The sequence below is a fragment of the Sardina pilchardus genome, chromosome 11 (assembly GCF_963854185.1).
Source record: "Sardina pilchardus chromosome 11, fSarPil1.1, whole genome shotgun sequence".
NCBI lineage: Eukaryota > Metazoa > Chordata > Actinopteri > Clupeiformes > Clupeidae > Sardina > Sardina pilchardus.
Window position 1 is genome coordinate 28,552,878 of NC_085004.1, and position 15,000 is coordinate 28,567,877.

General features: G+C 44.7%; 1 protein-coding gene across 1 annotated transcript in view; it reads left to right on the plus strand.

Moving 5' to 3' along the window:
- Positions 1 to 15,000, plus strand: part of LOC134095309 (protein kinase C-binding protein NELL1-like) — a 143,243-nt gene that overhangs the window by 81,459 nt on the left and 46,784 nt on the right. Inside the window, exons 15-21 of the mRNA XM_062548758.1 lie at positions 544 to 681; positions 3,450 to 3,613; positions 5,012 to 5,079; positions 6,381 to 6,391; positions 7,662 to 7,802; positions 8,085 to 8,110; positions 12,196 to 12,321. Of these exons, the coding sequence (XP_062404742.1) occupies positions 544 to 681; positions 3,450 to 3,613; positions 5,012 to 5,079; positions 6,381 to 6,391; positions 7,662 to 7,802; positions 8,085 to 8,110; positions 12,196 to 12,321 (674 nt within the window). The remainder of the gene's footprint in view (positions 1 to 543; positions 682 to 3,449; positions 3,614 to 5,011; positions 5,080 to 6,380; positions 6,392 to 7,661; positions 7,803 to 8,084; positions 8,111 to 12,195; positions 12,322 to 15,000) is intronic.

Sequence of the window (15,000 nt, forward strand, 5' to 3'; positions counted from 1 at the left end):
TAATCCAAACAACAGATGCTTATGCCAGTCACGCCGGCCCATCAGACAGTAGATTTACTAGCACTGTCAGCAGTATGTCATTTGTCTCATAGGTTTTGCAAACAACACACCACACGCTATGAGACAGTGTTTTGTATGAGCTCATCCATAATGGCACAATGGCTCTCCAGTGGAGCTCTACGGGAGGGAGATCTGCAGCTCTGCAGTGCTGCAGCCAAAGAATGAAAGCTCCCCAATATGTCAGTGCTCTGGAGGCTTGAGTGGTTTGCGAGGCATGACTGTTGCACTCTGGATTGGGAATGCATGCTGAAGCATGGATTTGAACTCTGCCCATCTCCCCACTCTCTCTTTCTCTCCCCTCCCTCTCTCTCTCTCTCTCTCATTCGTTCTCTCTCTCTCTCACTCTTTCTCCCTCCCTCCCTCTCCTCCAGCTGCTCTTTGCTCAAGCGAAACTCAAAGGGCCCAGCCTTAATTAGAGGGTTTGTTTAATTAAAGGGAAACTGTTTGATGTGAGCGCGCCATTTGCATGCGCTCTCCCCAAAGTGCGGGGCAAGCGGGGCGAGCGGGCGGAGAGATGCGGAGAGATGCTGAGGGTGCTCCTCTGCTCCCTGCTCCAGCGCTGCCCTTTATGTGTCACAACAACCACACGGCCATCTGCTGCCCCTCTCCAGCCCCACCGGGGTCAGAGCACACACACACACACACACACACACACACACACACACACAGGCACACACACACACGCATGCACGCACACACATACGCGCACACACACACACACACACACACACACACACACACACACACACACACACACACACACACACACACACACACACACACGCATGCACGCACACACATACGCGCACACACATACACACACACACACACACACACACACACACACACACACACACACACACACACATACACACACACACACACACACACACACACACACATACAAACACACGCATACAGTACATACAAACACACACACACACACACACACACACATATATACACACACACACACACACACACACACACACACACACACACACACGCATACACACACACACACACACACACACACACACACACACACACACACACACACACACCCATACACACACACATTTAGTGGATTGTGTGTGGTGTGTGTATATCTGCCTCTGTCTATCAATCTCTCTCTCTCTCTCTGTGTACTGTATGTGTGTGTGTGTGTGTGTGTGTGTATGTGTGTGTGTATGTGTGTGTGTGTGTGTGTGTGTGTGTGTTGTGTTTGTCTGTACGCGTGAACATTGATGCTCAATGACCCTTCAAGGTCTTGCTTCTCCTCGGCGAGAGTGGCCTGCCCTGGCATTCACCTCTCAGACCTGCGGCCCACTCTAGTCGAGCTGCCGCAGCTGCATTGATTGGCCTCACCCCACCCCCGCCACACACACACACACACACACACACACACACACACACACACACACACACACACACACACACACACACACACACACACACACACACACACACACACCTCGCCCCCTCCGCCTCAGCCCCAGTACACGGTGATAAGGTGATGGCAGGCCAGCGCAGGACAGGAGAGGAGCCCTGTTTCTAGGCCATGTCACCGACGGCCCTCCATCTCCCTCCTCACCACAGAGCATGCTCAGTACAGAACAGCAGAACAGACGCCCCCCCCCCCTCACACTTTGTCTTTAAGGTACTCCACGGGCTTGCCCCACCACCGCTGTCTCAGTTCATAACACAGAAGGACAGGGTCAACAGAGTAACCAGAGCAACCACCAGAGGGGACTGCATAGTTCAATATAGACAAAGTAGGATTGGAAACACAGCGTTCTCTGTCAGAGCCACAATTTTTTGGAATAGTCTGCCTGTTGAGTTAAGGGAGTGTAGCAGTTTTGTCATTTTCAAAACACATCTTAAAACTTGGTTTAAGGACAATTACAATTGCCATCATACAACAAATGCTTAAGTCCACAAACATTGTTTTATTATTGTTTTTTTTTTCTTTTCTTTCTTTTCTTTCTGTACTTATACAGTAGGCTACTGTATTCATATGTACGTATGTTCATATGTAGACTACTGTGGTTGATTAAGGGTAAGGGAGGGCAAGGTTATAGGCAGGGAATATCTGTCTGTTTGAGGGTATGTTCATTGCTGCTGTATTTAAACTTGTTATTGTATTTTATACCTTTTGAATTTTAGGGTGCCTTTAAGATCTGGCTAGGGACAACAGATGGAAATTAGCTCTTGTAGCTAACTCTGGCTTGTTTACAGCAAGTGACTTGTCTGTTGATTAATGAGCACTGTCCCTATCAAATAAAAAATAAAATAAATAAATAAACACCACGCAGCACACGGCATCTCCAAATGGCTAATTCCATTACATGTACACACACACACACACACACACACACACACACAGACATACATACATACACACAATACATACACACATACGCGCGCACATGCACACACATACGCACACACACACACACACACACACACACACACACACACACACACACACACACACACAGCACATGCACATACAGTGAACACCAATTAACAGATCATATGAATGCACCCTGTCATTTGCTTGAAATTAATCGTTGTGTTAGATTTATATTCACGTGGCGCCGTGCTAATCCATTATGAGATGTTTGCTTTTGCCTTAGTTACTGTTGTTTCTCTGTGCAATTATCTGAGAGAAAGAAGTCCGGATTTGATTGTCAGGATGATGTGCGATTTGTGAACTCTGTGTTTATTGTAAACAACAAGGCAAGGCTCGGCTGTGTTGGGCCTGTCAATCACACTTCAAGGCGCTCTGCAATAAAATGGCATGGTTGCATAGCAACCTCTCTCTAATGGCTAGGTGAACATAATCATTGAGGTGTGTGTGTGTGGGAGGGGGGTAGCTGTAATGAGCCTCCTTGAGCTTTGAAGAAAGCAGGTGCGATGAGATGACTCTGACTCTGTGGCCAGGAAGGATGGGCCCCACTTCTTAAAGAAGATATTGTGCTGAACTGAAACTTCCATTTGGATGTACTCTTTGCACATGAATGGAATTAGAACAAGTGCTGCACTGCCATCTGGGCTTTATTAAGGGAGGCTTGGCACATCACAAGGCTTTGGTGTTTTTTTTTTCTTAATTGTCCTCTCTTCTCTCTGTCTCTGTCTCTATCTCTCTCCCTTCATCTCCCTTCAACCACCACTCAGATGCTCTCTCTCTCTCTCTTTGTCACCAATTCTCTCTCTTCCTCTCCCTCTTCCTCTCTCTCTTCTTCCCTCTCCTTCTCTCTCTCCGTCTCTCTTCTCTCTCTCTCTGAGTCCTCGGTGCTGCCAGGAGACGTGTACTCGCTGGTAGTTGGCACCACACTGACATGGCACTTGTCAGAGTTGTGTACCCGAGCTGGTTGCTCTATCAGAGCTTCTCATCATTGGAGAGCCGCCGTCGTCTCCGTACCTGAGAGGAGCTGTCAGTGTCGCCAGACTGCCGGCGCCGCTTCCTCCTCCTCCTCCTCCTCCTCCCCGCGTCTCCTCCCGCCTCCCCGCCCGCGCCTCCCCTCTCCCCGCGTCTGCGCCTCCTCACGTGTGCCCCCCCCCACCGTCCTCTCCTCCTTCATGCTCTGAATAGTACGCTGATGTGATGAGGCGGTTTGGAGCAGGCTGCTTCAGTGGCCATGGAAGGCATTCAGTGACAAAGAGATTTAATGACAGTGGGAACATGTTTTAATGTAAAGTATGGTGGTATGAACAGAGACATGTGTGTGCTATCTTTGAAAATGATACTGATTATGTGTGTCATCTACAAAAAGCTTTTGTCTGGGGAAAAGGATGTCTGACATTTACATGAAGGATAATAGTGGACCACAGTTTCTGTATCTTCTTGATTTTGCATTTCAGACAGGATAGGGATCTCAGGCAAGTAACTAGTAAGTGAATGTGTAAAAAGAGGCAGACAGAAACAAAGTGCAGTATTTTATACCTGAAGACATAGTAAGTAATAAGTCTATTCAACTTGTATTTATTTATTTTGGCAGCAATAAGTTCTTGTTCCCCTTATGATGATACCACATGATGATACCACATGATGATCCCCTTATGATGATACCACATGATACCACAAGTCCTCAAATAAATTCCTGCTATTCCATTGTCGCAGCAAGCATTTTACAACAAAAATATAGAATTTATATAATATTTGATTATTTGATTGTGGCACATTAACCTAAAGGATTGGTTTTTTTTGTCAGTACTTCTGCTTTGAAGCCTTCTTGAACCACCTGATGCAGTTCTCCATGCTAATTCATTATCAAGCACATGACTAACACGTGTGTTTGTCCGAAACCCTTTTATGTCTCCCTGTAATAACCTTCTGTAAAATGTTCCTCCTCGGTGGAACAACATGGAGGCTGAGTGGCCTAGTTTGTTTGAGTCTACTAGCCAGGGCCTGAATCTCATCTGCCTTCATCACTCTGGGGACACGCCACAGACAGCCTGTGTGTTAGAGCCCAGCCCAGTCACAGCCATAAGCCTTTATCATGCCCATTCCCTGTGGGGGGACTAGGCATTTTAGCTGGTCAGTTATTTTGAAGCAGTGTTGCATCTTGTGTTTAAAGCTGAAGATCTATGTTCATGTTGACATTCTCTGTTTTCTACGAGTGTGTAAGGAAGTGGTGGCTGCAAGCAAAACATGTTGAACAAAATACAGAGAAATACTGTAGCATACGAGCATTTTATTTGGCCTTGTGTGAAATAACACAGCTGAGCCATTCTTTAAAAGACTGCTTACTGTTCAATGTACCATGGGCTCCGCAACCAGTTCTATTAGCTGTAATTAGTCTTTGTATTCTTGCATACTGTACCTATTCACTAGACCTATAGTTTGGAATCATTAGATAATAGGTAGCCAAGGCTGTACTTAAACATGTCGCCTTAAATCCAGCCCAGAGGTTAATTGTGTTCTCATGTGCATGGTGTGCTGTAGTTTACGTGGATGTTATTGCCATTGCCATGATGCTTAACTACTGCACACAGCTGGAGAGGAGATCCTGGGTCAGCCAGCTCGTTAATCTCCAGCCGTGATGTTGAGTGTGCTGTGTGGAGTTGTATTTGTTGTATTGTATTGTGACATTTAGTATAATTATACTGTAACTATAACAGCAACAGTAGGTGGTGACTGGCAGAAGACTGATCCAATCACAGGCAATGTAATTGTGGTCTATGCGCCCTCATGCCAACTGTAGGGATGGAAACAGACATGGGCGGGGCCAGGGTAGTTGCTAGAGCAACTGCAACACCAATAACAACTGCTAAGTAACCCCAACAATAATTGGGGTCAGACACTAGAATTCCTCTCTTTTTCAGGCCACATATAAATACCTGTGAATGCAGCTGTTGTTATTCAATTTGCAAAGTTTATACTTTTAAAAGAGAATGCGTTGCTAAATTCCAATATTGGTATGCATGCTTTCCACTGGTGGTCGAGTTCAAGTCTATGAATTGCACAGCCACCTTCACCTCGTTGCTTCTCAAAAAACAATTTGAGCACAAATGGGGACTCGGAGAGCTGCAGCTGAGCCTAACAGCCGAGGTATGCTCAGATTCGAAAAGCAGAGGCTATTGTCTTGCTGTTTTCTTGAACATTTTTGCAGTGGTCAGATTTAAAAAGTTAAAGAAACAAAGTCCACCAGGAATGTTCTCCTCTGTCAAATCTGAACACACTTTAGGTATAAAGCTCAGCAAACCACAACTCTATCACAAATTATACCCCACTGCTCTGACAATTGGTGTTGGGTGAGGCTCTGCCCTTGGTATAAGGCTACGTCTTCAAAACACTTTTGTAACGTTTGCCCTTCTCCTCTACACTACTACAGTATTGTCAAGCTCCCAAAAAAGAATGATTGAATCATTTTTAAAACTCTAGCTTTGTGTTATAATGTGGACAGCGAAATCCACAAATATCTGAAAATGATGACATAGAAGTCCATGTTGTGATTGAACATTCTCAGTCTAATGTGTCTCAACTCTCGATGACTCAGTTCGAGCCCCACTACTAGCCTGCCAACATGGAAAATTAGATACAAGCTTTACTGACCTTTATGTCCTTGGTAGCATCTGGTGATCAATAGACCTCTGAAGTTCGCCTACAGAAAGGAACAAAAGCGGCCATCTTTGCCCATATAAGGAGATCTGGGTATTACAGTAGATGAATGGCTGTGTTGCAAGTTACTGTAGCTCTGGAGCAGCAAAAATCTAAGACTTAACATACCGAAGATCACAGTATCCATTCAAAGGCAGAGGACAAAAGTGTGTAGAACAAAACCCCTGCATGTCTGATTTCTTCGTCCCCACAGGAGTTTAACAGGTGCGATAATTAAATAGTAGCTTTCTAAGTAATTAAACTAACCTTTGTGTGCACATGCATGTGTTTGAGGTGGGGTGGCGATCATTATTTTTCATTTATTTTTGAAAATTGACAAGCAACTCTAAGCTGTCATATAGCAATTGGCATTGGCAATCAAATGTGCAAAAACACAGAGTGCAGTGTGTCTGACAATAGGAAGCTAGGTAATGTAAAGTCAATCAGAGCACCATAGCATTTAAAATACTATAGTTCTCTAAAAGAAGCCAGGCATTTAGTCAGGTTATAAAAACACAACTGAAGCGTCAGTAGCTGTAGCAAAATGATGCAACTGTTAATAAGACTAGCCTACTACACAATAAGATCATTTCAAGATGTGAAAAAAGTTTAATATTTTGCTCCTTAAATGCATTCCTTTTGCAACTCTATAGTAGACTGTCTTGAACTTATGTTCACCTGATCGTGCTGTAGAACATGCCACTGACAAGCTGAATAAATACACAGGACACAGTGTGTACCTTCCTCAGTATTTGGTAAAATAGATATTTCTTTATTTTTTATTGCGATCAGGTTGAACAGTCCCTTGGCTTGTTATATTTTCAGCACCTTCTTGGATGGACATTTTATTATTTTGAGAAGTGGCATGTGATGTCTCGATATCAATTCAGAAAAGGAAAAACTGTAGGAGAAAAATAGTGGAAAGAAAAACATCTTTTTTTCTTTTGTGTGCTTAAGTGGAAGCAGGTTGGATTCATTTCCTCCACTGGTAATGCAGTTTGTTTTCAGCCTATGCATATGTGGTGTTATTGTTGGTTTGCTTCTGCAGAGTAATTTTCCGAAATGAAATTCAATTTGATTTCCTGTCTAAATCTGTGGCATTGCCTTGTGTCACCCGGCAGTGATGCGCAGCCACTGTCTTTCAGCATAGAAATTGAATTTGCATTCTGGGCTTTAGTTAGGAAGTGTTACAACAATATCATACCTCAGAGAGAATAATCCCCCCCAGCATTCGGAGCCATGGTGAAATCACACGTTCAGAAATATGGAGGGGATTTGTCAACTTGACGGTCCCAGGTGGCGTTTGTCTACCCAGGATGCGGTTAATAAAAAAACCCAGGGAGTAGTGCTAGCCCCCCCACCCCCACCCCCCGGAGCAGACGAGCATACTGCCCCCTTGCACCCCCTCCCCCCGTCTTCTTTGAGCATCAGTCTGCATTATGGCCTGGTACAACACTCTGTTCCTGTGCCACGGTCCCTCTCCTCACCTCCCCAGAGACCGGCTGATGGCCGTGCCCGGTGGCTGGCCTCCTTTCTCCCTCTTCGGAGACCTGGAAGGAAGGACGGCCGTCTCAGGCTACACACCAGCCGGAGCCGCCCTGCTCTTTGTGAGCCGCATTTATTCCCTTATCACGGGGTGACTCACACCATGCTGATGCTCTTAGTCAGTAGGCAGAATTACACTTTTATGGCTATGAATCATTGGCGGGGAAATGAAGATAAGATTCTGAAAATGGAGCAAACAAGCCGCGCCAAGGTGTTGGGCTTAAAGAAAAGGCTCCCCCCTACAAATGGGTACTGCAGCATAGAAGTGTCTCCTACACAAGAGAAAATAAGATAAGGGGCGGGACTGAAGTCAGAGTAATGAAATTCGTGTAACAATATCACACTTGCTGTGAATACTCTCCTCTCGGCTCAGAATATCAAAGGAGTATGTTGGCTCTGGTGTGCCTGTGAGCACTGGCACTGGGGTTGGAGAAGTGTGTGGAGCTCGATACAGTATTCACCGCACGAGAGACTAACAACCTCTGATCTAATCAGGCATTCACTCTTGTCAGATTGTGTTTGGAAAAGGAAAATAGCTAAATATCAAACACGGCTGCTCTTTCTCCATGAAAGGCCAGTGTACTTGCATACACAATCTCTTTTTCCTCTGCTAGTGTAATTGCCTATAGGGTTCTGGCTTCAATCTCTTGGAGCTTTGTGAACTATATAATTTTGTCTGAGTTGAATTGGAATGCCTATATCGCTGTGTGCAACTACCATAGCAGAGAGTTGATATTGATGAATGAGTTGATCTATAGCCAGTTTTTTTTTTAGCATGAGGAAAGAGCGCTTTGTAAAGCTTATGAAGGAAATAGTATGCTGAAGTTCAACAATCGTAATCATGAAGTATTCTGCCTTACTTTTGATCACATTACATATGGTTGGTCAGAGGATTGTTTGACCTCCGCAAGAGCTACTCTCAGAGAAAGAAATGGTGCAAGAGTTATTTTTGAGTCTTGAATAGTAATCTACCCCTTACAGCCGTGTTGTCTGGTCGCATTGTGCCCTGGAAAACAAAAACACAATTACTAATCAATGTGTGTCGCTCACAATCTGAAGGAATGTCTTCTCCACCAGTAATTATACAGCCTTCTGATTATATACTGTGCAAAATGGAGGCTGATGATGAATAGACATTTTTTTTTGCCGCTGATGTGCTGGCAATTTGCAAAAGCCCAGCAGCTGCGTAATGATAACTTTCCTAATCAAAGGAATACATTTATTCTGTCGTCATGACCACGAGTGTACTGCAGCAAATTTATTCAAACTCACCTGTGCATTCTGGTGTTTACGTAAAACCTGACATCATACCGCCTGAGATGAAGAGAGTTATTTGCAGTGACCTGCAGCAAGTCACTGTTCATTTGCAAGCCAAGTTTGGTTTTCATCTGCCTTTGGCAAGCAGTTGTCTGGTCTGGCCTATCTTTTGGTCATGTACAAATCAGTGGCCACAGGGAGAGCTGTGCTAACAGGGGTGAAACTGGGGGAGCGATGGCTGGCAAAGGGGACACTGGGGAGGGAGGGAGGGGGGGGGGACATGTGCCCGGGTGTGTGCTTGTGGCTCTAGCACACTCACGACTGACGATCCACACTGCCCCGTGTCACTCCACCCCACCCGGCGCCACTCTATTCTGGGAACGCCGTCATGTGCGACCCTCCCTGCCGCTTGGCTTGCGGTCGGACTCACATACACACATACACACACACACACACACACACACACACACACACACACACACACACACACACACACACACGCACGGACCTCTTTGCCTCCGCTGTGCGCCGTAATGAGTTTTTCTGCCTCGGCCCCTCAATCTCACACCTGCACTCCGCCTGGCAGCGCGGCCGGCCCGGGATGGAGAAATGACCCCGTGAAAAGCAATGATGGAAGCGTTCCCTCTCCTCCTCTACATTCACAGTGTGTGTCATCACATTTGCCCAGGACCCATGGAGCAAATAATAACAGACCCAGCACAAGTGGCCAAAGAGGTATCATTTATTAAAGTAAATAACTGTCAGTCTTTTTGGGCCTTTTGTTTACCAGCGGAGCAGCAGATTCTGTCAGATTGAGGTGCTTCCCCATTAACCCTCTCACAGCAGAGATGGCAGCAAGCAGCAACGGAGCGCATTGAGATGCACATCCAGGACAAGTGTGTGGTGTGAAACGGCCACAGCCTTTTATGGGGCTCTGAGACACTGTGTCTCTCGGGACTGGGGGGGCGGGGGGGGGGGGGGGGGGGGGACACAATGAGGGAAAGGTTCCCACTGGCTGCTTAATGTGAGTCTGGCTCAGAATGGCACTCCAGTCGGATCCAGTCAGGGTGATTTGCCATCAGCTCTTAGCATGACGCTTCTTATAATGACTCTCTGAGTAATTCCTTAGAAATGGAAAACTATTTCAAGTCATGCCACTATATGTCACGACTCAAATAAGGAATATAAAACACATTTGGTATTTTCAGAGGGAGTTGGGTTAATCGGGTTTATTACCATAAAGTAATGGCCCTGTATATAGAACTGTATTGTGTCTGAAGAAGTGGGTTTCATGCTTATGGCTGTGCGTTCTCCCTCTAAAGGTATCAGTGACAGCACTCCGCTTAGAGAGAGAGATGGGCATCTTGCAGAATGACACCTGCTACTGTGTGGCGAGACCGTAGATCGCAATCCAGCATTTTATCTTGTAGTCATGGACGGATGATGTCGCATGTCAAAAAGTATCATACGATGAATATGCTGACTGAATTCACCCAAGATCTCTGTGCGCTGCTGTAGAACCTAGAGGCTGAAGAACCGAGCCAAGTATGGAGTATCTATATCTAATCTATGTGTTAAATGAAGGAAATGACATTTCATTTGACGCAGTCTCACTGTTCTGCCCTCCACTCCAGAGGAATGCCTCAGAGAGAGGAAGTGCTTAACCTTCAAGATATGATGTATGGATCTCTTTTGCTATCCTGTCTGACCTGATTCCATCACCGGACGAGTCACTCACACAATGTCTCACTTAATGTGATTTGCAGTTAAACACCTATAAGGATGACTTTCAGGGTACATTAGCATCGAAATGCAGGGATTTGGAGAGGGGTGGGGAAGAGAGATGGGGCTGTCTGTCGCCGGTGTGTCCCCCACACACAGGGGACATGAGGCGGTGTGGCTCTCTGGCAGAATTTCTACCTCATTGGGCGTCTGTGCCGCCGAAACAAGGCCATGTGCTCCGCTGAGGAGTCTTAGCTGGGTCACTCTGCATCTGACCAAAAACGCTGCTCTTCTCTCTCTCTCTCTCTCTCTCTCTCTCTCTCTCTCTCTCTCTCTCTCTCTCTCTCTCTCTCTCTCTCTCTCTCTCAGTATCTTCGACACATTCAAAAGACAACAGCTCTACATCTAATGCTCAGTCATCAGAGGAGCAAATACGTAGCTGTCTGCATTAGAGCCTCTATAACAGTCAACTCAATTAAAGAGTGCTATTCAACAACTGCTAGGTAGTTTTCGCCGGGGACATTATGTCAGTTCTCTGTGGAAATATTCGCCTTGTTCTTGATTACAAACAGAGAGGAAGTAAGCATGCCAATTAATTTTTCAGTCAGACCGATAAGCAAGTGGACAACTAAAGCTGCAGCAGCCATATATTTTCCTACTGACAGCATAATCACATGGAAGGCTAATTTTATTGAATCTCATAATGGGGTGTTTTTAATATAGGTAGTAATCACATCTTTTCAAGGGCACTTCAAATTCAAAGTACCTCGTGACAGTCAAAGTGACTTGTAACTGTTGAGTGCTTCAAATGGCTTTTCCCCCTTTAAATACTTTACTGCTGTCACAAAGACACTGGGTATCGATAATAATGTTTTAAAACTGTGACGATGATGTGACTCTCTACTCGTCTATGTTTTTAGCCTTTTCTGCTGTTTAAGATGCACTGCAGTACACTGTTGCTGACATTTGCAGATAATGTACAGGAGGAGTGGCTGGACCAAGTCCCTGCATTTCCATGTTCATCCATTTTAGAATTCATTGAGCCATGCAAAACATTTAAATCATGAATAATTCATTGATGTCTCCATAGCATTAACATTTTGTGGTCCATCGCCAGGAAGAGGATTACACCCCTGAAAGAGCTGAAACCTCTCCTCCCATTCTTGGCAATTAAGTGTCATAATCACAGTGCTAATAACAGGACTAAAACTTTTTGGGTGTCACTTAACTTGAGGGCAGTCTTCATTTGGAATCTGTAGGCATGTGTCTATATGGATTCATATGAATATTCATTAAGGTAGATTTCAACCACTGCCAACTGATATGAATACATCTAAAGCCATGAAGTTAAGTGGTGCTGATATTTCGTAAATAAGACATTTCCGATGCCGTAATTCTTTGCTCTTTGAAGGCCAATTTCCTTAGGTGGCGCGTGCATATTTTAGGGCGTGCGGCTTTTTGACTCTCAGCAGAAGTGACTCTTTTGTGTGCCGTTGTCTCCTCAGATATAGATGAGTGTGCCACCCAGATGCATTACTGCCAGGCCAACACCGTGTGCGTGAATCTCCCCGGAGGCCACCGCTGCGACTGCCTGCCAGGCTTCATCAGGGTGGACGACTATTCCTGCACAGGTAGGCCGTGCTGACAGCTCGCCTCACGCTCTGTCCACCGCTGTTTATGTTTATGCGCTTGTTTGTGTTGATGTTTTGTCTTTATGTTGATGTTTGTTTCTCAGCAGACGGCTTTTGTCTGTAGCCATAACGACACACATTACGCTGGTATCAAAATGAATTGTTGAAAGCCAAAGTCACATAAAGATCTGCGCGTTAAACAAAGAAATGAAGAAAAATGTACTAGGGTATCCGGGAGGAATCGTTGGGCTGATTCATAGCGTGCGCGAGCTACACGGATGTGAACACATCGAGCTACAGTACACCAGGAGGGTTTGACACAGACTTTTGTAACGCAATGCAAGGGCAAGTGCTCCGTCATGCATTTCTGATGGGGGCTTACCTTGCGTGGACTACTTTACCTCGTACATGGGCTTACCTTGCGTGGACTACTTTACCTCGCACATGGGCCTTGCGTTGTCAGCTGCGTCGGTGCAGCTCGTGTGGACTGTGAATCAGCCCTTAGGCTCTGTCCACTGCTTTTTTTGCCGTACATGAAAAAATACAAACGCAGTAGGGCATCCAGGAAGAACCGTTTGATGTGATCTCTCTCTCTCTCGCTCTCTCTCTCTCTGCCCTTTCACTTTGCCGTTCCCCCCGCCCGTCTGTGCTGGGAGTCTGAGCGTTGCTGAGTGCCATTTGCCAGGAGAGAGCAGGGGCGCTGCCTGAGCCCCCTCGAACTCTTGTGAAACACTTTGGACTTGAGGAGTGCCAGAAACACGCCCTTCAGCAGCAGAGAGACAAGTGCAAGTCAAGTCTGATGAAAAGTGCTGTTAAATTGTCGTTCTGGAGGGCTGACGAAGTAAATGAAGATTTATGGGAGATTGAGCGATCCAATCTGGCATATGTCTGCCTCGGTTCTCCTATGCAGTTCTACAGGATAGATTACTGGCACATGACAGAAGGGCATCTTGTGTTTGATGTATCCACACAATATGTACAGTATGTGGACATTATGCACATGTCACATGAGCTATATTTTATTAGCTGTATTTGATGGACACAGTTCTGTATGTGTGTCTTTTAGTAAGAGGCTGACACACACTGTATAGCCTCAACAGCCGTACTGTATATGCAGTTTGGACAGTCTTGTTTGTTGCTCTCTGTTTCAGGCTAATTACCAGTTATCATGAATAAAATACAGCACAGTGTGAAGACTTGAGGCCCTTTACTAAAGATGGTTGTAACAGTTTGGAAGAATTAGTGTATTTAATTAGTTTTCACTGTCATTTTGTGAGCTCACTTAAATGGTATTTGGTATAGCGTTTGCCTCGCTTGGTCTCTTACCGCTGGTGATGTGGGGTGAGAGCTAATTGCGGCAGCTATTGGATTTGTCAAAAAATGCTGACAGTGACATTCGGTTACAATTGCAAATGTGAATTAATGGTCAGGAAAAAAACGTAATAAAAGGAGAACCACTCAACCCATTCTATATTGATTTGGATTTAATTAAGTCAACCTTGGAATGTCTGGAGTCAGTTCAGTAGGAATTGAAATAGCATTTGGAAGCCAGACGCTTTGATGAAGCTCCACCACTCAATTTGCATATTGGTGTGTTGTAGGCTAAATACACAGCAGTTTTAGTACTCTTGGATGGTAAGATGTCTCAGTCGGAAAAAGAAATGTTTTCACGCAGCAACTTCCAAATGCTCAACCGAGCTCATGTCTGACTGTGAAATATAGATGAAGGAAATATACTGTAGAGATGAAGGAATCATCCTAATTTCACAGCTGTGTGAAAAGTAAGTGATGCTTAATTAGCTAATTCTCAGCCGCTAAAGAGAAGAAGTTGTCCAGAAAAGATCCATGTTGATGGGTTCAAATGGTTTTGGAGAGCTGCCACAGAAGAACCGCTGCTGGCCGGAAGCTCAGGTTCTATCCAGAGTGGACAGATGACTAGTCTCAGCGTGCTCCTGTGGCTGGGTCTGCGTGCGAAACATTTTACAGCGCCTTTAGTAGTCGTCACATTAGCAATTTAGCATTACTGTAATGGCATTACAGTTTTTTTCAATCGCTAACAAGCGTTTGTCCATTCAGTTGACACATTTTCAAAACTCTAAACACAACCTCTCATCTGCAAAACACAATTGGCCGAATGGATCATTTTCCTCTCAAAAGCACATCCCATGTTCTTACAACACATTTTGTTACATATACACTAACTCGTCATTTCTCTGCACACACTAACTTTACCAAAACACTGGAAACCTGACTCAAAATGAACTTATTTTGTCAAAGAATGAAGCTTGTTTTCACTTCACAAGATACATGCAGTCAATCAGAGTACACTAGGTTTCAAAATACTGGCTACTGTTCACATTACAAAAACTGCATAGACTTTTATGTTTCAGTTTTACAGGTATTTGCATGCAAAACATGCAATCCAGCATTTTTACACTAAATTTCTTGGTTGGGAACTGTATGTCCAGATGTAATGTTCGCATTCAAATACATTCCAGTAAAAAGCAATTTTTTTTTTTTTTTTACTGTTCACTAGGCCTAAAGGAGGTGCAGTATAAATACTGTTTACAGTAGACTATGATAGAAAAAGAGAACAGAAAAAGTTTTACAGCATTGTAGTGAACAAAATATCCATGATACAAAAGAGCATTCTGAACAAAAAACAACAGCAAAAAGCCC